This window comes from Triticum urartu, chromosome 7 (assembly GCF_003073215.2).
Source record: "Triticum urartu cultivar G1812 chromosome 7, Tu2.1, whole genome shotgun sequence".
In the NCBI taxonomy this organism is placed as follows: domain Eukaryota; kingdom Viridiplantae; phylum Streptophyta; class Magnoliopsida; order Poales; family Poaceae; genus Triticum; species Triticum urartu.
Window position 1 is genome coordinate 217,237,091 of NC_053028.1, and position 25,966 is coordinate 217,263,056.

General features: G+C 42.6%; 1 protein-coding gene across 1 annotated transcript; it reads right to left on the reverse strand.

The window, feature by feature from the left end:
- Positions 1-1,984: 1,984 nt before the first annotated feature.
- LOC125521759 (zinc finger protein WIP2-like) lies at positions 1,985-4,936 on the reverse strand. Its single transcript, XM_048686823.1, has 2 exons — positions 4,070-4,936; positions 1,985-2,890 (listed from the first exon to the last, which is right to left on the reverse strand). Exons 1-2 carry the CDS (start codon positions 4,847-4,849, stop codon positions 2,420-2,422), a joined length of 1,251 nt encoding a protein of 416 aa, XP_048542780.1. The 5' UTR covers positions 4,850-4,936; the 3' UTR covers positions 1,985-2,419.
- Between the last annotated feature and the right edge of the window lie 21,030 nt (positions 4,937-25,966).

Genomic DNA, 25,966 nt, shown 5'->3' on the forward strand with positions numbered 1-25,966 from the left:
ATATATCCGACATAATTCAGTTTTCCTAAATCTGTCCGAAGTTATACTATTTTATGTACACAGAAACATGTAGCGTATACAAGCATACATGTGCTCATTTGAAGGGAAAAACTAGCATACATAAAATATTTTATACAATTTATCATCATATTTCTTGTTTTCCTTCACGTTCTTTAATAAATGTGAAGTAAAAACTTGTGAGAACTCCAAAATGTTATACCATTTTTGGGCAAAAGGAGCTTCAAGCGGGTGGTGAAAATGTTATACCATTTTTTGGGCAAAAGGAGCTTCAAGCGGGGGTAACAGATTATTATTTTTGGTCATGTAATATTTTTCAGTTGAGAAGACTTAAAATTTTAAGTAAAAGTATTATCAAATCTCCAATTCATTGAAAAGGTTTAGACATTTTGTGGCCAAATGCTCGGTTGCTTGAAATTGTCCCTGATTCTCTACTTAAGTTAAATATACGTTGGTGTACCTTCTAGCTACTTCCGTATATCTGACTGTACACATATTTCACTACAATAAGTAAAACGGCAACTATCCGGCGGCCACCGATGCACTGCCTCACCCCTTCATCCACCGTCCCTCTCCTCCACCTCACCAATGGCTGCTGCTACAGTTCCCATGGGTATGGTACGGTGTTCTATTGTATGGTACATTTTTTTTATTGAAATGTAATGCATTTATGTTATGTTGCATATATAGCTTCCGGTGGATAACTCAACAGCATCGTGCCGTTTATTTTATAAGTAATCCTTTCTACGTGTCTCTTTGCCTACCAATTACTAATGTCCAGTATCCGTATGCCTGATAGAGGAAATACATTCTTTACAAGCTTGCAGATGTAATTGTAGAAGCTTTCAATCATTTCAGAAGATATTTTTAAGGATAAATATTCAAAAAGAGAAGGGGAAAAAAGCTCATCAGGTAGCTCACTGCCCAATTGCCCATCCCTATCCTTCTTTCTATCCAAACGTGACAAAAGCACATCATTTGACACGAACATCTCATGGTATGTACTTGCATGATGTTCCATCCCTCAGACTTTGGCTGTACATGCATGCATACTTTGGTCGGCCATCTTCCCGGCTCAATCTCAAGTGCGCCCAAAAAGTTGATCTCGCGTAAACAAGCCATATAGCTAGGGGAAAGCAAGCATTTTTGTTGTGACTCGTTTGTTTTTGCATGGAAGTCAATCCGACCAGGGCTTTTATGTATTCCTAGCTAGGTTAATTAGGTAAGCTTACGTTTGTAAATGTTGTCTCAAAGGAAATAGAACAACCCAAGACCCAGTAGTGTCCTCTCTATGTTTTCTCTTTCTAGGGCACACACAGACTTTCTTGGAATATGTGTCTAGATAGAAATTGTGAAATGTTTAGGTTGGGTTGCATGCAGTACGCCTGCGCAGAAAAGGGTACGTACGTTGATATAGTAGAAACTTGACTCGAGAAGGAAAGATAGGTTGGAATTATCCACATGCAGAAATGACATTAATGCATGACATCGGAAGAACATCCAGTCGTCATCCTCCCTTGCTACCCTGCCATTGTTTTTTAGTCTGTTTGGTTCATAAGTCCTAAGATTTTTTCTAGTCCCTAAAAAGTCCCTCCCTGTTTGTTTCCAGGAACTAAAAAGTCCCTACTCCCTTTCTAGAGGTTATTAAATGACCATGTTGCCTCTAGTATATAGGAAAATAACAATCAAACAACACCATGGGGTGGCGGGCCATTGAATGCATGGAGGGGCATTGTTGGAAAAGTCCCAAAAAGTCCCAAAAAAGACTCTCCTTGAGAGTCTTCTTCATTTAGTCCCAAATGCCTAGTTTAGTCCCTAAAAAGTCCCCCCCGTTTGGTAAAAAAGTCTCTAAGAGGGACTTTTTCTAGTCCCTACACAAAAAAGTCCCTGGAAACAAACACCCCTTTACTCTTTACAAGATATATATATATATATATATATTTGAGATAAAAAGCTGATGTCTGCATATATAACAGCGTTACATTAATTTACGAGTTCATGCATAGCCAATATTTACAATAAAAACTGCTCAGAACATGCTAAAGATATGCTTAATGAACCCCAAATTCATGGACACACAAGACACAACACACACCTATTGCTCCATCAGTTAGTGGTGTGATCGATTGAGATCACCCAGCACCTTACAGAGCGATGGATCGAAAGTACTGCTAACCACTACGCTAACACTAAAGAAAACTTCCACAAACCCTAACACTAAAGCAAAAACGACAACAAACGGCGACAACAAGAGCCACAGAGGTAAAGCTCAGGAGCTATCTAGCTGTAGTACTAGCAGCAGTAGTAGTAGTATATGTGTAGTGTTTGCTCGTGCGTGTGGCATGGCTTGACTAGAGCCACCCGGCGGCAAGAGTAACCGATGGAATGATCGACAGCCCCGTCACCGCGCGGCGGCGCCGCAGACGACGTCATGCTCGATCTCGGAGACGGCGCCCTCGTCGTCGTCGTCGAAGCCACCATCGCCTCCGGCGGCGCCGTTGCACCCGAAGGCGCCGTGCCCGTGACCGAAGGCGCGGGCGTGGTCCTTGAGCGAGCGCTTGTGCTTGAACTCGGAGCCGCAGAGGCAGTACCAGAGCTTGCCACAGTTCTTCTCGTGGGTGCGCCAGTCGCCCTTGACGGCGAAGGCCTTGCCGCACCGGCGGCAGAGGAAGGGCTTGAGGCCGTGCTTGCGCTTGTAGTGCGTCTGCAGGGTGCGGAAGTCCTTGAGCGGCTTGGCCCGCGGGTGGTCGATGTTGTTCCGGCACCCGGCCGCGCAGCAGTAGCACGGCAGCCGCAGCATCGCCGTCGGCTGCACCCCGCGCAGCGACTCGGGGCCCTTCCGGTACTGCGAACCGTGACCCCACATGTGCATCTGCAAATGCACAAGCACAACAATCAGTTAGTCACGCCGGTCGTCTGTTCAATTTTAGTTTGGAGTTTGGACGCGTATCTACTACTAGTACTTTAAAGTAGAGCAAAGAAAAACCAAGTTCAGATCATATCATATGCTTGTAGTTTTTTCGTACTTCACATTAATGCAGTGTTTGGTGGTGGCGTGGTGCCATAATCAATGGAGTTGTAGTAAGATGCAAAGCCCTAGTCGTGCTTGAATGCACTGATGCTTCTGGTGTGATGACTGATGAGGACTTTTTAGAGTATACAAGTGTGTGTGAGTTGTGACTAAACTGAACCCGGACTTTCTTCATGCAGCAGCAGCACACAGCAGCAGTAGCAATCAGTTTGCAAGCAGAGAAAGCTGCATATGTATTTTGGAAATGAGGGCTCTAGTGATCTAGCAATCTGAGCAGCTAGCTAGCTCGTTCGCTTGTGTGTGAGTGTACGTTGGTGCTGTTTCTTTAAAGAGAGCAGAGCCGCAGGGTAGTGGCACTGTGGTAGACTACAGGAAGAACACTGCAGGTCTGTTTGATGCTCTTGGGAGGAGTGTGCATGAATCATTCAGGACTGTCATTTTTGCAGCAGATCGAGCCCATAATATCACAATCTTATGCTTCCGAAACATGAGAAAGCCTGTCCTGAAACAACCTACGCATGCATGCAGCAGCTAGCCAAATCTCATCAGCCATGAATCATGAGTAGTGGTCAGGAACTCAGGGATAGCCAGTGGAGTACTCAGTACTACCCTATTGAGAGTGGTAGAAAGTAATCTGATTGACTGATCGGCTGTACTAAGACACGGAGGCAACTAAACAAAGAGAAAATCTTCCCTGGGATCTCCACTACACACCACTCGAATGCATCCTCAAAAGCCAAACACCCAAGAGAGAAAAGCGTAAAGATGCATGCATGGCTAGCTAGTTGCTGCAGCTTCTGGCATGCCAGTCTAGTTCAATCAAACAAAAAGTCAGCCACTGTGCATGCATGCTCTTCTCAGCAGCTCAAGTCAATTTCATGGAGTCATTCATGGCATGCATCTTGCAATCAACACATCATGAGCAATGATTAATGCAACAAGTTACAAGTATATTAGATGAACTAAATTACTAGTACATGCCCAAGATGTTCAAGAAGAGAAGCTGCGAATGATTCTGACCTGCATGTTGTTGTATCGGTTGAATGTCTTGAAGCAGACGGGGCAGGAGAACTGGGTGGGACCGATGAGGATCTGCGACGGCGTCGGGATCCAGTATTGCCCCTTGTTCAGCCTCCCGACCGGCGCCGTCGAAGAGAACCCTAGCGGCACCTCCTCGTGCCCGCCTCCCGGCTTGCAATCATCTTCCTCCTCCTCGTCCTCTTCCGCGGCCCTGCCCGAAAGACCGGACAGAAGGTCAGCTTCCGCGGCCGGCAGGCCGATGCGCAGAGCAACGGCGGCGTCGTCCGTGGACGTGGACCAGGAGGCCTCGACGTCCATCGGGTCGCCGTCGCCGTCGTCGCAGCAGGACGGCACGCAGTTGAGGTCGGCGAAGAGCGGTGTGCGCGCAGAGGTCGTCCTCGAGCCCGCCGCCACCTCCTGCTGCAGGTGGTAGCAGCAGTCGTTGTCATCGTCGTCGGAGTCGGAGTCGGCGGCGTCGTGCTGCTGGACGGCACGAGGGCGGGCGGTGGGCGTGGGCGAGAGGGAGAGGAGGGGAAGCGCCTCCCGGAGCGGAGGGGAGGGAGGCGCCGTGCTGTAGTGATGAGTGGGCTGCGCCGGCTGATGCTGGAAGAACGAGGGGTACTGGTGGTGAGGAGCTGCGGCCGCGGCCAGGGCTGGGTACCGGGCGGCGTAAGGTGGGAAGGGGGGAGGGAGGTGAGGGGTGGGGGGAGCGGTAGGGAAGGAGGAAGTGCAGTAGTAGTAGTAGGGGTTCTTGAGGAAGCTCGTGTAGGGGTCTTCCATGGATGGCGTGGTTTCTTGCTCCGGCGCACTCTTTCTAGTTTGCTTCTCTTCTTGGCTACTTGCCTGGGAGTGAGGTGAGGTGAGGTGCCGTGGTTGGCAAGGGGTAGTTATAGGGAGAAGTGGAAGGGTAAGCAGGAGAGAGAAGGCTGGCATGTATATATGGGGATAAAATTATGTGAAGCGGTATTGTTCTTCCGACGGTTGTATTCTGCTAGGGGGAATCCTAAGCTTACCCAGTTGAGAACTTGGATATCATGACGGTGCATCATGCATGTAATGATAGGCGTATAGTAGTATTTGTCCAGGCCAGGACACTGCTTCCTTTCGTCATAAATTCTTTTTAAGAAAGCTTAAGAAACGCCCGGCTTTAAATTAATGAGCCAACAAAGGCCAATGATAAATAAATCTTATGCTATAAGGTTTACAAATTTTTGTAGGTAGCTTACCAAGCTGACCGAAGAACTGAAGCTACCAATAAGGCTGAAATGGAACAAAGACTACCAAAAAAAAACCAAACCCAAAGAAAAGACGTCAGGAATAACAACCAGGCTTCAAGAGGAGTCACTCCTATGTAGAGTGTGTAGGCGTTTGATCTCGAGCAGAACTCCGCATGTCGCTTTATCGTCCTTCCTCTTTCTAGAGGCGCACAAATGAAAAAAAAGAGGCCATTTAAAAATATAGTTAGCTGGGTGAGCAACTAGCTTTCCTTCAATAGATATTTTGTATTTAGTTGTCGAAAGCGCCCAAGCTATAGCCACAAAAGAGGGCACAACCAACCTACATTGCTGATCTCTTGTGGAGACCAGCAAGACTAATTGCTCGGACATGGAATTCGGCGCCCAAGACGCTCCAAAACTATCCCTGACGCAACTCCAAAGGAATTTTGCAGGAGCGCATTGAAAAAGAATGTGGTTGGTATCTTCCCGGCTAGCACAAAAGGCACAACATCATTTCCTAGACTTTGGGCGTTTCGAAAGATTGCTCGCAGATGGGAGGCGGTCTAGCGAAGCTTGCCAGAGGAATATACACACTTTGGGTGGAACTCTCATCGCCCACAGGGCTTTAGCATATCTAACCCGAGGGCCCTGGATCAGTTTGGTGTAGAGAGATTTGACCGAGAAGGCACCCGATGCTTTCAGGTACCATCGAACGGTATCCTTTTTGCAGAAAGTAAAACTCCCACAACTAATGTTTGCAAGGCTTCCTAGACAGCGAGCTCGCGAGTAGGTAAGTTACACATAAATGCTAAGTTGGTCTAGCCATTGAGGAAAACATCGCTCACAAGGATATCAGGATCGGAAGCAATAATGAAGAGCTCAGGGAATCTAGCATATGGAGGTGTGTCGCCGATCCACTTATACAACCAAAATTCAGTATCCTTCGCATTCCCTCTGTCAAAACGGGAACCCAAGTAAAAAATCATTCCATTTCTGCATCACATTCCAAGGTTGGGAGCCATTGGCTTAGACGAGAAGAATGGACAATTCAAAAAGTATTTCGCTTTAAATAGTCGATCCCAAAGGTTGTTATCGCCCCGAGCAATTTTCAAAATCCACTTGGTGTAATAATTTTACAAATTGTAATTTCTTCATGCCCGTATCTTTTTATTATCGACCTCTCACTTTTTAAACATGTGGACATGTTTGTCAAGTTTAAGTTTTGCTTGAGGCCAAGCAAGGTCTAAACTTGGTGGAGCCGATACATGCATTTTGCATTACAATTTTAGAGAGTTAATATTATAATTTTATGTTATTTGATACATCTCCAATGTATCTATAATTTTTTATTGTTCCATTCTATTATATTATCTGTTTTGGATATTTTATATGCATTAATATGTTATTTTATATTATTTTTGGGACTAACTCATTAACCCAGAGCCGAGTGCCAGTTTCTGTTTTTTTCTTGTTTTTGAGTTTCACAGAAAAGGAATATCAAACAGAGTCCAAACGGAATAAAACTTTGTGATGATTTTTCTTGGACCAGAAGACACCCGAAGGACTTGGAGTCCAAGCCAGAAGAGCCACGAGGCGGCGGCAAGGGTGGAGGGCGCGCCCTAGGTTGGGCGTCCCCTACCTTGTGGTCCCCTCGGGGATCTCCTGACCTACCTCTTCGTTCTATAAATTCACATATATTACAAAACCCTCTGGGGAAGCCATGAGAACACATTTCGGTGGTCGCAACCTTCTATACCCGTGAGATGCCATCTTGGGGACTTTTCCGGCAATCTGTTGAAGGGGATTCGATCACGGAGGGCTTCTACATCAACCCTATTGCCCTTCCGATGAAGCGTGAGTAGTTTACCTCAGACCTACGGGTCCATAACTAGTAGCTAGATGGCTTCTTCTCTCCCTTTGATTTTCAAAACCATGTTCTCCTCGATGTTCTTGGAGATCTATCCGGTGTAATCTTGTTTTGTGTTGTGTTTGTCGAGATCCGATGAATTATGGATATATGATCAGATTATCTGTGAATATTATTTGAATGTTCTCTGAATTCTTGTATGCATGATTTTATATCTTTGTATTTCTCTTCGAATTATCGGTTTGGTTTGGACAACTAGATTGGTTTTCTTGCAACTAGAGAGGTGCTTAATTTTGGGTTCAATCTTGCGGTGTCCTCGCCCAGTGAAAAAGTAGGGCAGCGAGGCACGCATTTGTATTGTTGCCATCATGGATAAAAATATGGGGTTTTCATCATATTGCTTGAGTTTATCCCTATACATCATGTCATCTTACTTAAGGCGTTACTCCGTTCTTTATGAACTTAATACTCTAGATGCATGCTGGATAGCGGTCGATGTGTGGAGTAATAGTAGTAGATGCAGGAAGGAGTTGGTCTAGTTAACACGGACGTGATGCCTATATGCATAATCATTGCCTTGGATATCGTCATAACTTTGCGCTTTTCTATCAAGTGCCCGACAGTAATTTGTTCACCCACCGTATTGTTTGCCTTCATGAGAGAAGCCTCTCGTGAAACCTATGGCCCCCGGGTCTAATTTCTATCATATATGTTTCTGATCTACTATTTTACAATCTTTTATTTTTAGATCTATAAACCAAAAAACCCAAAAATATTTAGTTATCTTTTATTTAGTTTTATCTATCTATATCAGATCTCACCTTTGCAATTGACCGTGAAGGGATTGACAACCCCTTTATCGCATTGGGCACAAGTGTTTGATTGTTTGTGCAGGTGCATAGATTGGGGACTTGCTTGTACCTCCTACTGGATTGATATCTTGGTTCTCTAACTGAGGGACATACTTATCTCTACTTTGCTGCATCACCCTTTCCTCTTCAAGGGAAAAACCAACGCAAGCTTAAGAAGTAGCACTATTTTAGTCATCTTTGCATCAATTTAATTGTGTTTATCTTATAATGCAGAGAATTTAAGGTTTAATTCCCAGAGATGTTGTCATGAGGGAATTTGGACCTTCGTGAAGAAAGTACGGTGCTAGATAGTTTACGGAGTTTGGGACCAAAAGAGGCTAGGAGCCAAAGGGAGGCAGACAGGTGGGCCATGGGGTTCTAGGAGCCCACCCTCGTTTTTTTATGATGATAATGATATGTTGTATTAATTTGTATGTTGAGCTAATACAACAAGTAATTGAGATGCAAATTGAAGCCAGTTGGAGCTAAATAAGTCAAGCAGCGAAGGTGAAGGTGAAGTTAGTACAGTGGCTTAAACTTACAATTTAGCGGTCTCCTAGTGATCCTGGAAAATTCATCACAGTGATATTAAATGGATTGTAGGTGAGGTAGCTTATTAATTCATCATGATCAAGTGGAAGAAGCTAGCAGGGTATTAGCCATTGGTGATCGATAATTCATTTAGCAACCATTGGTGGTGTGAGTTGATTACGAGGTTGTGTTAATTATTTCACTGCAAATGGTGAACAAAGCTTTGTTGGAATGTGAACTGTTACCCGTGCCTAGGTCCCACGGGAACCCCTATAGACCCACAAGCCTATTATGGTTGTTCCCAAGGTGATTTGGCCATACCCATTTTTCGTTGATTTTTTTACCGTTGCTACGAGGATGAAACCTGGTTCTTCCTCAGGAGGGCTGTTTTCTAGCCTGATATACCCTTCTGAGTGGTGACTTTGAAGCAATCATCATCACCAACTCTAGTGCATCAAGGGGAACACCTTCATCAAATTCATCCTCACCATCTCCATCATCATCATCACCCCCCCATTCCCATCTAACCAACTTCTGTACAATTGAGTGTGATTGGATTATTGGGACCACATGTTGGTGTTAATTATTGTATTGATAGTTGATGCCTTATGTTTATTGGTAAAGGATCATTACCTTTAGGTTGTTACAATCATCATCACCATACTTAATATGTTCACCATGACGTGCTGTCAGTAGTTCCTTGTGTTCTTGAGAATATAGGAGAAGGTTGGTTGTCAAGTGTCATATATCACTACTGCAGGATGCTACTAACGCAACACTACAATCAGAGACTGATATGTCTCCAACGTATCTATAATTTTTGATTGCTCCATGCTATATTATCTACTATTTTGGACTATATTGGGCTTTATTTTCCACTTTTGTATTATTTTTGGGACTAACCTATTAACCGGAGGCCCAGCCCAGAATTGCTGTTTTTTGCCTATTTCAGTGTTTCGAAGAAACGGAATATCAAACGGAGTCCAAACGGAATGAAACCTTTGGGAACGTGATTTTCTCACCGAACGTGATCCAGGAGACTTGGACCCTACGCCAAGGCATCAGAGAGGCAGTCACGAGGGTGGGGGCGCCCCCCTAGGGCGCACCCCCTGCCTCGTGGGCCCCTCGGTGCTCCACCACTCCTTCCTCCTATATATACCTACGTACCCCCAAACGATCAGAATAGGAGCCAAAAACCTAATTCCACCGCCGCAACTTTCTGTATCCACGAGATCTCATCTTGGGGCCTGTTCCGGAGCTCCGCCGGAGAGGGCCGTCATCACGGAGGGCTTCTACATCATCATAGCCCCTCCGATGAAGTGTGAGTAGTTTACCTCGGACCTTCGGGTCCATAGTTAGTAGCTAGATGGCTTCTTCTCTCTTTTTGGATCTCAATACAAAGTTCTCCCCCTCTCTTGTGGAGATCTATTCGATGTAATCTTCTTTTTGCGGTGTGTTTGTTGAGACCGATGAATTGTGGGTTTATGATCAAGTCTATCTATGAATAATATTTGAATCTTCTCTGAATTCTTTTATGTATGATTGGTTATCTTTGCAAGTTTCTTCGAATTATCCGTTTGGTTTGGCCAACTAGATTGGTAGTTCTTGCCATGGGAGAAGTGCTTAGCTTTGGGTTCGATCTTGCGGTGTCCTTTCCCAGTGACAGAAGGGGCAACAAGGCACGTATTGCATCGTTGCCATCGAGGATAACAAGATGGGGTTTATTTCATATTGCATGAATTTATCTCTCTACATCATGTCATCTTGCTTAAGGCGTTACTCTGTTTTTAACTTAATACTCTAGATGCATGCTGGATAGCGGTCGATGAGTGGAGTAATAGTAGTAGATGCAGAATCGTTTCGGTCTACTTGTCATGGACGTGATGCCTATATACATGATCATGCCTAGATATTCTCATAACTATGCTCAATTCTGTCAATTGCTCAATAGTAATTTATTCACCCATCGTAGAATACTTATGCTCTTGAGAGAATCCACTAGTGAAACCTATGGCCCCCGGGTCTATTCTCATCATATCAATCTCCATCACTTTAATCTTGCTTTGCTTTTTTACTTTGCCTTTTACTTTTCACTTTGCATCTCTATACCAAAAATACCAAAAATATTATATCTATCAGATCTCACTCTCGTAAGTGACCGTGAAGGGATTGACAACCCCTAATCGCGTTGGTTGCGAGTAGCTATCGTTTTGTGCAGGTACGAGGGACTTGAGCATGGCCTCCTACTGGATTGATACCTTGGTTCTCAAAAACTGAGGGAAATACTTACGCTACTCTGCTGCATCATCCCTTCCTCTTCGGGGAAATCCAACGCAAGCTCAAGAGGTAGCAAGAAGGATTTCTGGCGCCGTTGTCGGGGAGGTTCGCGCAAGTCAAGATCTGACTCCCGACAACGAGCCATTTCTGGCGCCGTTGCCGGGGAGTCTATGCAAAAAGTCAACATACCAAGTACCCATCACAATCCCTATCTCTCGCATTACATTATTTGCCATTTGCCTCTCGTTTTCCTCTCCCCCACTTCACCCTTGCCGTTTTATTCGCCCTCTCTCTCTCTCTCTCTCTCTCTCTCTTTCGCCCTCTCTTTTCCGCTTGCCTTTTTGTTTGCTCGTATGGTTGGAGTAGTTGTTTATTTATTACTAAACAGAGAACCTAAGATCTATGGATCCTCATCCTCTTGCTAATCTTTTTAAGAGATCCAATTATGATGAACCAATTCCTAGTGATTTGGATGCACTAGATTATCTTTATAAGCTTTTGCCTGAAATCCGTAAATCTGAAAATCGTGATGAAGTGCTTTATGAAGTGACTCATGATAGATCTTTGAATAAAAAGCATGATTGCAATGATTTTATTATAAATTCTCTTGATATCAATTGTGCTAATAAGATGCAAAACCCTAAGCTTGGGGATGCTAGTTTTGCTATGTCCTCTACTTGTTGCAATGATCATGATTGGGGTGATTCTTCTTATGATATTGAAAATTTATTTAAGCCCCATGATGAATATGAGATTGATAATAGTGTTTGCAATATTAATGAAAGTGGGTTTGAAAGAGTATCAACTTTAGATCCCACAAATTTGGAGATTGATCAATCTTATGAAATTTTTGATAAAAGTGGGTCTGGAAAGGTCATGACTTTAGTTAATGTTAATCCCACTATTTTGAAAGAGTGTCAACTTTGCATGCATGTGGATCATGTTGAAAATATTTTATGTGATAGCTATTTTTTTGAATTTGCTTATGATCCTACATATAATTATTACGAGAGAGGAAAATATGGTGGTAGAAATTTTTTATGTTACTAAATTACCTCTCGTTATGTTGAGATTGCTATTATTTCTTTCCGCTTCCTTGCATATGCTAGTTTTTGCTTGCTATGATAATTTGTTTGCCTTTAAGATGCCTATGCATAGGAAGTATGTTAGACTTAGATGTGTTTGTCACATGCTTTATGATGCTCCTTTTGTGCTTCAATTCTTGTCTTTCTTGTGAGCATCATTAAAATTACCAATGCCTAGCTATAAGGCTTTAAAGAAAAGCGCTTGTTGGGAGATAACCCAATATTTTTCCTTGCTGTTATTCAATAAATAAATTATTTAGCCTCTGTTTTGGTTGTGTTTTTTGTGTTTAATTAGTGTTTGTGCCAAGTAGAACCGTTGGGAAGACTTGGGGAAAGTCTTGTTGAACTTGCTGTAAAAAACAGAAACTTTAGCGCTCACGAGAACTGCTGCCATTTTTATTTGAAGAGTGATATTTAGTTAATTCTTTTTTCAGATGATTAATAGATAAATTACTAACTTCCAGAAATTTATTTTAGAATTTTTGGGGTTCCAGATCTTGCGATAGCTACAGATTACTACAGACTGTTCTGTTTTTGACAGATTCTGTTTTTCGTGTGTTGTTTGCTTATTTTGATGAATCTATGGTTAGTAAAATAGTTTATAATCCATAGAGAAGTTGGAATACAGTAGGTTTAACACCAATATAAATAAAGAATGGGTTCATTATAGTACCTTGAAGTGTTCTTTTGTTTTCTTTCGCTAACGGAGCTCACGAGTTTTCTACTTTAAGTTTTGTGTTGTGAAGTTTTCAAGTTTTGGGTGAATTCTTGTGATGGATTATGGAACAAGGAGTGGCAAGAGCCTAAGCTTGGGGATGCACATGGCACCCCTAATATAATCCAAGGACACCAAAAAGTCAAATCTTGGGGATGCCCCGGAAGGCATCCCCTCTTTCGTCCACTTTCATCGGTAATTTACTTGGAGCTATATTTTTATTCACCAACATGATATGTGTTTTGCTTGGAGCGTCTTGTATTAATTTTGTCTTTGTGTTTTAGTATGCCACAATCATCCTTGCTGTACACACCTTTTGAGAGAGCCATACATGAATTAAAATTTAATAGAATACTCTATGTGCTTCACTTATATCTTTTGAGCTATGTAGTTTTGCTCTATGTGCTTCACTTATATCTTTTGAGAGTTATAATTTTGCTCTATGTGCTTCACTTAGATCTTTTAGAGCATGGTGGTGGATTTATTTTAAAGAAACTATTGATCTCTCATGCTTCACTTAAATTATTTTGAGAGTCTCTTAATAGCATGGTAATTTGCTTAATAATAATATGCTTGGTATTCAAGATTTGTGAAACTTTCTTTTGAGTGTGTTGAATACTAAGAAAAGATTGAAACATGATAATTGTTTTGAGATATGGAGGTGATAATATTAAAGTCATGCTAGTTGAGTAGTTGTGAATTTAAAGAATACTTGTGTTAAAGTTTGTGATTCCCGTAGCATGCACGTATGGTGAACCGTTATGTGATGAAGTCGGATCATGATTTATTTATTGATTGTCTTCCTTATGAGTGGCGGTCGGGGACGAGCGATGGTCTTTTCCTACCAATCTATCCCCCTAGGAGCATGCGCGTAATACTTTGCTTTGATAACTTCTAGATTTTTGCAATAAGTATATGAGTTCTTTATGACTAATGTTGAGTCCATGGATTATACGCACTCTCACCCTTCCACCTTTGCTAGCCTCTCTAATACCGCACATTTTCGCCGGTATCATACACCTACCATATACCTTCCTCAAAACAGCCACCATACCTACCTATTATGGCATTTCCATAGCCATTCCGAGATATATTGCCATGCAACTTTCCACCATTCCGTTTATTATGACACACTCCATCATTGTCATATTGCATATCCCGGTACACCGCCAGATGCATTCATATAGAGTCATATTTTGTTCTAAGTATCGAGTTGTAATTGTTGAGTTGTAAGAAAAAATAAAAGTGTGATGATCATCATTATTAGAGCATTGTCCCAAGTGAGGAAAGAATGATGGAGACTATGGTTCCCCATAAGTCGGGATGAGACTCCGGACGAAAAAAGAGAGGCTAAAGAAGCCCAAATAAAAATAGTCCATAAAAAGGGAGAAAAGGCCCAAATAATAAAAAAATGAGAGAAAAAGAGAGAAGGGACAATGTTACTATCCTTTTACCACACTTGTGCTTCAAAGTAGCACCATGATCTTCATAGTAGAGAGTCTCTCATGTTATCACTTTCATATACTAGTGGGAATCTTTCATTATAGAACTTGGCTTGTATATTCCAATGATGGGCTTCCTCAAATTGCCTTAGGTCTTTATGAGCAAGCAAGTTGGATGCACACCCACTTAGTTTCTTTTTTGAGCTTTCCTATACTTATAGCTCTAGTGCATCCGTTGCATGACAATCCCTACTCACTCACATTGATATCTATTGATGGGCATCTCCATAGCCCGTTGATATGCCTAGTTGATGTGAGACTATCTTCTCCTTTTTGTCTTCTCCACAACCACCATTCTATTCCACCTATAGTGCTATATCCATGGCTCAAGCTCATGTATTGCATGAAGATTGAAAAAGTTAGAGTATGAAACAATTGGTTGGCTTGTCATCGGGGTTGTGCATGATTTAAATACTTTGTGTGGTGAAGATAGAGCATAGCCAGACTATATGATTTTGTAGGGATAACTTTCTTTGGCCATGTTATTTTGAGAAGACATAATTTCTTTGTTAGTATGCTTGAAGTATTATTATTTTTATGTCAATATAAACTTTTGATTTGAATCTTTTGAATCTGAATATTCATATCACAATTAAGAAGATTTGCATTGAAATTATGCCAGGTAGCACTCCGCATCAAAAATTCTCCTTTTATCATTTACCTACTCGAGGACGAGCAGGAATTAAGCTTGGGGATGCCTGATACGTCTCCAACATATCTATAATTTTTGATTGCTCCATGCTATATTATCTACTGTTTTGGACTATATTGGGCTTTATTTTCCACTTTTGTATTATTTTTGGGACTAACCTATTAACCGGAGGCCCATCCCAGAATTGCTGTTTTTTTGCCTATTTCAGTGTTTCGAAGAAACGGAATATCAAACGGAGTCCAAACGGAATGAAACCTTCGGGAACGTGATTTTCTCACCGAACGTGATCCAGGAGACTTGGACCCTATGCCAAGGCATCAGAGAGGCGGTCATGAGGGTGGGCCCCCCTAGGGCGCGCCCCTGCCTCGTGGGCCCCTCGGTGCTCCATCGACGTACTCCTTCCTCCTATATATACCTACGTACCCCCAAACTATCAGAACAGGAGCCAAAAACCTAATTCCACCGCCGCAACTTTCTGTATCCACGAGATCCCATCTTAGGGCCTGTTCCGGAGCTCCACCGGAGAGGGCCGTCATCACGGAGGGCTTCTACATCATCATAGCCCCTCCGATGAAGTGTGAGTAGTTTACCTCGGACCTTCGGGTCCATAGTTAGTAGCTAGATGGCTTCTTCTCTCTTTTTGGATCTCAATACAAAGTTCCCCCCTCTCTTGTGGAGATCTATTCGATGTAATCTTCTTTTTGCGGTGTGTTTGTTGAGACCGATGAATTGTGGGTTTATGATCAAGTCTATCTATGAATAATATTTGAATCTTCTCTGAATTCTTTTATGTATGATTGGTTATCTTTGCAAGTTTCTTCAAATTATCCGTTTGGTTTGGCCAACTAGATTGGTAGTTCTTGCCATGGGAGAAGTGCTTAGCTTTGGGTTCGATCTTGCGGTGTCCTTTCCCAGTGACAGAAGGGGCAACAAGGCACGTATTGCATCGTTGCCATCGAGGATAACAAGATGGGTTTTATTTCATATTGCATGAATTTATCTATCTACATCATGTCATCTTGCTTAAGGCGTTACTCTGTTTTTAACTTAATACTCTAGATGCATGCTGGATAGCGGTCGATGAGTGGAGTAATAGTAGTAGATGCAGAATCGTTTCGGTCTACTTGTCACGGCCGTGATGCCTATATACATGATCATGCCTAGATATTCTCATAACTATGCTCAATTCTATCAATTGCTCAACAGTAATTTATTCACCCACCGTAGAATACTTATGCTCTTGAGAGAAGCCACTAGTGAAACCTATGGCCTCCGGGTCTATTCTCATCATATCAATCTCCATCACTTTAATCTTGCTTTGCTTTTTTACTTTGCCTTTTACTTTTCACTTTGCATCTCTATACCAAAAATACCAAAAATATTATATCTATCAGATCTCACTCTCGTAAGTGACCGTGAAGGGATTGACAACCCCTAATCGCGTTGGTTGTGAGTAGCTATCGTTTTGTGCAAGTACGAGGGACTTGAGCGTGGCCTCCTACTGGATTGATACCTTGGTTCTCAAAAACTGAGGGAAATACTTACGCTACTCTGCTGCATCATCCCTTCCTCTTCAGGGAAATCCAACGCAAGCTCAAGAGGTAGCAGAGACCCTTTGATGAAACTCTATGCAGTGCATTAATCGCAAATGGTGTTGTAATAAAACCGTCAAAAATGATACGAACCATTTGCGATGGAGGAGACATCAAACATGATTCCGATCATAGTTCCGTGTGCGATGTGTGACATACAGTTCACTCAAATGGACTGTTTGCGATGAGCATAACAACAAAAACGGCCGGCGAGATGAAGGTGTGTGATATGTGGCATATAGTTCACCCGGAAGAACTATTTGTGATTAGGCAACACAAGAAAAATGATCGGGCAGATCAAGGTGTGTGCGACAGATGACATACAGTTCACTGGGATGAACTGTTTGCGATGAGGCAACACAACAGAAATGGTTCAACTGAACAAGATGTGTGTGATACGCGGCAAACAGGTCCGTAATGAGAAATGTGTGCGAAGACCAATAATAACAAAGACCGTTTCTGCTAATAAGCCATGTGTCTTGTGGGCTGATACGTCTCCAACGTATCTATAATTTTTGATTGTTCCATGCTGTTATATTATCATTCTTGGATGTTTTACAATCATTTTATAGCAACTTTATATCATTTTTTGGGACTAACCTATTGACATAGTGCCCAGTCAGTTGCTGTTTTTCGCTTGTTTTTTTACTTCGCGGAATATTAGTACCAAAAGAGAGTCCAAACGCAGTGAAACTTTTTGGAAATTTTTTTGGACCAAAAGACAACTTGGGGGCCAAGGAAGCACCAGAGGGGAGGCCCGTGGGGCCCACAAGACACTAGGGCGCACTAGGAGGGCCAGGCACGCCCTGATGGGTTGTGGGGCCCATGAGGGCCTCCTCCACCGCCTCTCAGCTCTATAAATACCCAAATATTCTAGAAACCCTAGGGGAGTCGATGAAACACAATTCCAACCGCCACAAGTTCCAGAACCACGAGAACCAATCTAGAGCCCTATTCCGGCACCTTGCCGGAGGGGAACACGATCATGGAGGGGTTCATCATCCTCATTGGTGCCTCTCCGATTATGCGTGAGTAGTTCACTATAGTCCTACGGGTCCGTAGGCAGTAGCTAGATGGCTTCTTCTCTCTTTTTGATTCTCAATACAATGGTCTCTTGGAGATCTATTTGACGCGATGACTTTTTGCGGTGTGTTTGTTGGGATCCGATGAAAATCGAGTTTATGATCATATCTATATCCATGAATATTATTTGAGTCTTCTTTGATCTCTTATATGCATGATTATTTATAGCCTTGTATTTCTTCTCCGAATCTTTGGTCTAGTTAGGCCAACTAGATTGATTTTTCTTTCAATGGGAAGAGGTGCTTTGTGATGGGTTCGATCTTGCGGTGTCCTCACCCAGTGACAGATGGGGCAGCGAGGCACACATGTATCATTGCTATTAAGGATAAAAAGATGGGGTCTATTCCTACATGAATAGATCTTGTCTACATCATGCCATCGTTCTTATTGCATTACTTCGTTTCTCCATGAACTTAATACACTAGATGCATGCTGGATAGCGGTCGATGTGTGGAGTAATAGTAGTAGATGCAGAATCGTTTGGGTCTACTAATATTGGACGTGATGCCTATATACATGATCATTGCCTTGGATATCGTCATAATTATTTGTTCTTCTATCAATTTCCCAACAGTAATTTGTTTACCCACCATATGCTATTTTCTCAAGAGAAGCCACTAGTGAAATCTATGGCCCCGGTAGGGATGGCACCCGCAGGGTTTGGGTACGGGTGGAGCCACCCCATACCCTTACCCGTCTTCATTGAGCTTACCCATCACCCTTACCCATACCTGTCGATGGGTATAATTTTTTCTAATACCCCTTACCCGACAGGGTAGATGGATACCCATGGGTAAAATTACCCTTGTTTGCAAAGCATCATTTTGAACAACTCATAGTCATAAAAAAGGACATGTAATTATAATCTATAAACAATAATAGATTATAACAACAACACACATTTTAAAGCAAAAAAATATTCAATAAACAACATCACTTTCTCATAAACAACAACACATCAAAACATCATCACATTGTCATATATTTTGAGTTCCGTAAATTCATGACAAAGTGTAGAAATAATTTTGAGTTCATATGAATTTTATATGGGTACATGGGTACGTGGGTATGGGTTATATGATCCCATACACGTACCTGCTCTACCCGATGGGTTTAATATTTCCTATTTATATACCCATGGATATTTTTTGTCCCATACCCTTATCCTAATAGGGTTTTTACCCGCAAGCTATGCGGGTAATGGGTACCCATTGCCATCCCTAGCCCCGGGGTCTATCTTTTATAATATTTGCTATCAGATCTATCTTTTGCCGTATTTGTTTTCAGATCTATTATTCCAAAAACCCAAAAATACCTTGCTGCACTTTTTGTTTACTTATTTTATTGTGTGTTTTATTCAGATCTATTTATCCAAACTCATACAAATTAATCTATCTTTTTATTGAGGAGGGGTTGACAACCCTCTTACGCGTCGGGTTGCAAGTATTTGTTCTTTGTGTGCAGGTACCGTTTACATAGTATTGTTTGGTTCTCCTACTGGATTGATACCTTGGTTTCACAACTGAGGGAAATACCTACCGTAGTTGTACTGCATCATCCCTTCCTCTTTGGGGAAATACCGACGCAGTTTCAAGTTGCATCATGGGCAAATGCTTGCTGGTATACAATTGTCAGCGATTGCTAAATTCATCACCGACAGGTTCCCTAGTATGGTCCGTGTGTGATGTGACTGCATACATAACTACAACATATATACTTAAAAGGACTTGATTCCATTACCAAATTGAACATCCAATTACATAGATGGCTAGTACACACATGACATTTGCACACACCAAAGTATATTCCAAAATGCATAGAAAACTCAAATAATGGATAAAAAGGCAAAACAAACCCTGAATAATTTCATATTTTTATGACGACACTCCTATAATTGCATGTTGCCTCTATAAAATAAATCAAGGCGAGAAGAGACAGTGTATGTCGTTTCGCACACAGAGGTGACAAGTTCCCTCTCAGAACCATGAGGCTTCTTGAGAGAAGTTCTAGCTTGTAAGAAGTTTATACCAAAACTTGTCCCAAATCAGACAATATTTTTGCCACAACATGTTGGTGCCATGTCACAACACCATGCCAAGTTTCATGATTTTTCGGCAACTTTTGAATTTACAGTAATTTTAAAACGAAGTTTCTCAATGTTTACGGCCAAGTCGACACCACCTTAGATAGGCTTTTTCCTCGTGGGTCCCAAATGTCAGAATCCAAATCTGTCACTACCATGCAAATTTTATCATTAAGAATTACAGCCCATTTGGTGTCACTGGTACGCGTCGGTGCTATACAAACGTTTTTTAACCCCTTTCCATGACGGCATTTGGAACCGTCGCCAAGTGAGTGTGGGCGATAGGGGGTCCTTCCCACATGACCTAGAAACCATCGGGGATAGGGAGCCAAGATCCGTGTACAATACTCCTACTCATTTGTGCTCGCATTGCCATCGCAGACGGTATTTTATGGTGCTACGTTTACAATGCACGACCCATCACAAAACGATTCACTATTATAGAACGTGTATGATAAGCATACAATCACAAACATTCGCTTTTCCCAAGCAATTTGTGATAACTAATTAAGAAGATTAGCTATTCGTGGTACGAGTGTCGGACAGGATTACGAAACGTCGGTCCGTCGTAACATCGTCGTACATGACAACTATTGCACACACTATTCTGTGGTGCAACGTTTACGAGGCATACTTCATCAGAAACAGTTCATGGTTGCGAATCGTGTACGATAAGGCAACTAACACAAACGTTTAGTTTGTCCGGACCGTTTGTGATATTATCTGACATCGCACACGCTTTGCAATCAACAATTGTGTGCATGCTTGCACACATTTCCTCTCTGTGAACCGTGTCGGGTTATGGTGTATATCACAAACGTTTGTGTTTTACTAACCGTGTGTGTCGTAACGACCTGGAGGGCGTAATTTCACTGTAATTTAATTACTACTATTTCAAATTGTACCGTATTTGGATTTGAATTTGAATGTATGATGTAGCTTTATTCATATCCATCAGGTTCAAACAACTAATGCATTATTCGATTCATAGGTACATAGGTTCAAGAATTACATAAGAACCAAATAAAGAATGATGAACCACAGTTGTATACTTGTACTATTAAAGACGGTAAATAAAGATGCGATATACATTCTGGTTGCTGAACAAGGTGAAGCGGAATGCCCATATTGTGCCCTCCTCCATGTAGAAGGCACACACGACTCTAGTCCAACCCCTTGTGATGGCCAACCGACCATCCTTCACACGCTTGATGAAAAGATCTAGATAATCATCGTGTTCTGGTAGAAATACTTTAACCTTTGCATGCCCACCAATCATGTAGTTTGAGAGGTAATCTTGAGTAAACTACTTTGGCAATCACTGCAAATAAAAAATATTCAGAGATTATCATCTAACACAACTCATTATGGGCAGTAAAAAGAAGGCTGCATAGTTCTTACTTACCATCCTACAGTTCGCTGTTGTCTTGGATAAAGTGTAAACAAATAGTTTAAATGCCATCTTTTGACCCATTTTACCAACAATCTTTATCAGCTTCCTCACTTGATGCTAGTTCATCGATATCTCATTGCCCCAAAATGCAGAAAGGGTCGAAGTGCGGATCTTTACCAATGATATATGTACATAAAAGCACCAAGTTAATATTTGAAGCTAAACAACAATTGCACAATGATGTAGTACAACACTCTTTTATAATATCTTATAACATCCAATATACTCACATATTAGATGAATTAACATCTTATATTATGGGCCGGAAGGAGTTTATTGCATTCTTACAAATTATCGGCTGATTAATTGCTGCTGTATGCATGGGTTACGGTTAGTTTGAGCTAGTTCAGGCTCAAATAGCCCTAAAGTATATCCAAACATGAGGGCTATTTTGACCTAGTTGCATCTAATCCACCCAAAAAAACTATCCAACCCAAGAGGCGCTAATTGGAGCTAGTTCTCCTAGTGCATTTATTGTCAATCTAACCCTGTCATCCAAACACCTATTTGGATGTAGTTAGTTGAGGGTTAGTCATGATCTAGAAACTAACTCTAACACTATTGTAGGATACTGCTAACGCGACACTACGATCAGAGTCCCTTCAACGAAACTGTGTGCGATGCAATAATCGCAAACGGTGGTGTAAAATAACCATAAAAAGGTGCAAAACGTTTGCGATGGAGGATGCATCAAACACAATTCAGATTTTAGTTGCGTGTGCGATGCAGGGCATATGGTTCAGTTCAATTAACTGTTTGCAATGAGGAGGAACAAAAGAAACGGGCAGCCAGATGAAGGCGTGTGCGATATACAACATACTGTTCACTCGGATGAACTGTTTGTGATTAGGCAACACAAAAGAAACGGTTAGCCAGATCAAGGTGTGTGCGATATACGTCATGCGGTTCACTTGGATGATCTGTTTGCGTTGAGACAAAAGAACAGAAACGGTTCAACTTTACAAGATGTGTGTGATACGCGGCAAACAGGTCTGTAATCGGAAACATGTGCAAAGACCGATAACAACACAGACGATTACTGCTAACAAGCCGTGTGTGTTGTGAGCAAACGTCGTTGGTATACAATTGTGAGTGATTGATCAAAACATCACCGACGAGTTCCATTGTTTAGTCCGTGTGCGATGTGATTTTCTTTGTCCGCACAACATCTACACTCTATCTACAGAGCATCAACATGTATACTTAAAAAGACAGCATTGCATAACCATATTAAGCATACAATTACACAAGTGACTACACACATAACATTTCCACACACCAAAGTAAGCAATTACATGCATACTAAAGTAGGAGAAACGAGGATCTAATCATCTACTTATTGTTGCAATGAAGCTTGCCATTGCTCTGCTTCCGGCTAGATCCCTGGACATTTTGGGGAAGGAGGCACTTCCTCATGTCAACGATCCTCCTGTACATGTCATAGCTCATGTATGCCTCCTTGGCCGCGTACACGGCGTGAGCTTTGTCAAGTTTCTCCATCCAGGCCGAGTGCCAGGCACGCTTGTCCTTGTTGCACAAATCCTTCATATCTCTATAGTAGGGGTCGATGATGGCCTCGGCGAGGTGAACCAGTGGGTCCTTCTCATGCTCCTTGCTACCCCAGATCTTGTATTGGCCCTAGATGTCGACAAGATTCTAGCAGGATGCCCGAATTCTCGAGCGCCTTTACATCGTTGGTGATGTCCACCATAGCGAACATGTAGTGGGGGCTATTGACAAACCTAGCGAAACGCTCGCAAGGCCTTGTGGCCAGGCAGTAGTGGTAGACGAGTACGCAGTGGCGCACGCACATCTGGGCGACAGTGACCTTGGAACGAGACCCGGCACGAGCGTCGGTGTACTGGAGGTCGAACCCGACCACCTTGTACTTCTCCTTGGCAAGCAACAACTCCATGATATGGATGGAGTGCTCCACCCAGACCGGTCGTTGGTGTACACCACCGAGAGGTCCATGAACCTTTTGTGGGTGTCCACCATGGCACGCATGGTGAACTACTGCTCGTTGTCGGCAGCCGCTCGGAGCGCCATCAGAGCCACGCAGGATAACCTCTAGGAATTTCTCATGGTGGGTGTGCATCTTGCAATGGTAGGGCGCGATCGAAAGGAGACACAAGGGTTAAATGGCCGCTGTAATAAATGGGGACCGGCCGGCCTGTAATCGTCACGTCTTGTCACGGCGTTCTTTGCAGAGGATTCTAGTGCATGCTTGACAACACCGAACCGCACGCGTGGGCTCGAAGAGGCACCAAATGTATCGTCAGTGAGCCTATTCCCATGCTACCGCGCAGTTTACCGTGCAAGCTTCCCGCCCGGCTAGTTTGGCCACGCGTCGGCTAGAAGAGGGACAAATCATGGGCGTTTATTGGTAAACAACATAAAAACAAAGTGTGTGGAATGACTTCGGTCATAAGTTTACCCGTGGGTGATGAGGTCAAAGTTACACAGAAGGGTGATGATGGACACTCGAGTGCGATAATTAATTCTACGCTCTATAGGGAACACGGTGGAAGAAACCAACTGTGTGCAATAATGTCGAAGATCACAGTCGAGTTAGTTATATAGATCGTGTGCTGTGAGATCGACAAGGTAAACAGATTCGAGAATGGTTAGTAAAATCTAAGACCGTTGCATATTAAGGTCAAAATAGTGCTACCAATATACGAGTCTCATACGATGCCATTTCAACGATTGTACCACAAAAGCTCGAAATATTACAAGGTTCAAATTCCAGAGTTATATGGCTCAAATTCAAAGATTACAAGGTTCAAACTGACATTAGAGATGAAATTCAGCTCATCAGCTGCAAACGCTCGCCCTGATCCGCTGAATATGGATATCCAAGAGGTTCAAACTAATATTACCACTTCTAAGTCTGGTTTCAAAACCTCGCAATTTTTGCAAAGGGGTCAGCCACTGAAAAGTCATGCATGGGGTTGGCACGATGACTTTCGATTACCCTGTCATCTAAAGTACCAAAATGAAATTCAGCATTTTTGGAGCCTATTCCATTCTGCCGCAGGCGTCGGCGCTAATCAACAAACCCTTCATTTTTGCAAAATAAATGTAGGTCAAACCTCATTTCCTTCAGCACCCTTGCTTTGAGAACAAAGAACCTGGCGAATATAATCTCCGGTAAGGTCCCTCGGCAGGAGTTCAAAGTAATTTCTGAGAGATGCAGATGTAGGCATTCGACGTGATTGTTATATTGTATCACATTATCCACCACTAGGCCTAATATTATCTGCAAAAGAAGAAGATGTATTAGTGCTTGCATACAGTTTTGAACATTACTACAGGCCTATTTGGTTTGCAGGATTTGTAAAATGCACTAACATGCCATCTTCGATCTGACATGATTAACATGGGCATTTTAATACATTCTAGAAAAATGTAGCCTTCTTCACAAGAGGTTGGAGTGGATGAAAAGTTCCCTAAGAAAACTAGTACAGATGAATCCAAAGGAGAAATGCTTATTGGTTGTAACCATATGGATCAAGCAACCAATATGGGGGGGGGACATGTATGTACTGAAATCCTCCAATAGAATCCTTCAGAAATCATAGTACATTGTCAATGTAAACTTGGAAAAAGGTGTCACAAATTGAACTCCCTTACGGTTAACATTTAACAGGAAAGGAACATCACCTTGATATATAGCTTCTCCAGGCACAGAAAGCATCTCAGGAAACTGACAACTTGCTCCAGGTTGGGACCGATAGATTCTACTGCCAAGACCTTCACTGTGCGCAGTTTCGGGGTCAAGCTTGTCGGAATCATTTTCTGAATGACAGACGAACAAACATCTTCAAAATTAGAAATAATGTTAATTTGTAGAAGGAGAGGTGGAAGGCGACTGTTGTACCTGAATGGGTGTGGATTCAATAACAAGTTTGGAGTATTTTTCATACGAGTAGCCCACCAATGTCAATATCGGCGTAGAAATGACATTGATTCTTGTTGGACCTTCTTGATCAACTACAAGTAATCTCTCAAGTGCAGGTGTGTCCTCAATGACCATACCGTGGTACACATCTTGTGATATCTTCCTGCCGCACCAGCAACACACATAAATAGTCTGGAGAGTCATGAAGGTGATGTGGAAGGTACTCAACCCATTGATCACCTGAATACGAAGGTACTCGAGTGCAGTACAACCACGGAGCATGCACTCCATGTCACCATTTGAGAGGCAGACAACGACGAGCTCGAGGTGCTTCAGTCATGGTAGAATAAGAGCGGGTGCGTCATTAAGGGGGGATGGCAGTTCCTGAACTTGGCGACGCACAGCGTGGGCGTGAGGCACAGTGTTGACATTGGCAGCGACCGCATATGCCCATCATCAAAAGTGAGCTCCGCAAGCTAATATCTAGGGCAGGGGATCGGAACCAGTCATCAAGCTTGGCTTGGTCCTTGCCGTTGGAATGGAACTTGCCTATTCTAAGGGCTCTGGTTGGGCCAAGGTGACTGCCGAGGATCTTGGAGAATGCATCCATGCTTTTGCGATAGCCATGGCAGAGCTCGTGGGTGTCGATGAGGTCGAGAGAGGTGGAGTTCCATAGGGGGCGCCACCGCCGGGAAAGGACGGTTGTCCGCGCCCCATATTTGATTGGGAGGAGGGAGATGATGACTGTCAACATATCATCGGGGAGGCTGCTGATGAAGTCTAGGCCTGCTGGAGTCGCTTGTGATTCTAGCTCGCTCTGCCTCCGCTTGTTGGTAGCCCTGTTTTCCACCTTCAGAGTCTCCTTGAGTACAGGGAATATTTAGTTAAAACAGGGCAATAGAAAAGTGTATTGGTAACTAGAAGTTATTAGGTAGGAATATAGTAAGAAAAGGGAATAACAGTTGGTTGCTTAAATACTACACAATTCATTTGATATTGCTGGGTAAGTCAACATGGAGATAGTTGAAAAGAAAATTTACTTCGAACAAAGTCTGGACGGATGATATCGTCGAGGAAGTTACCAT

Coding starts and splice junctions, on each gene's coding strand:
- LOC125521759 (XM_048686823.1), bottom strand. CDS start 4,849: ATGGAAGACCCCTACACGAGCTTCCTCAAGAACCCCTACTACTACTAC. Junction 2,891..4,069: donor ACCGATACAACAACATGCAG/GTCAGAATCATT, acceptor GTGCATTTGCAG/ATGCACATGTGGGGTCACGG.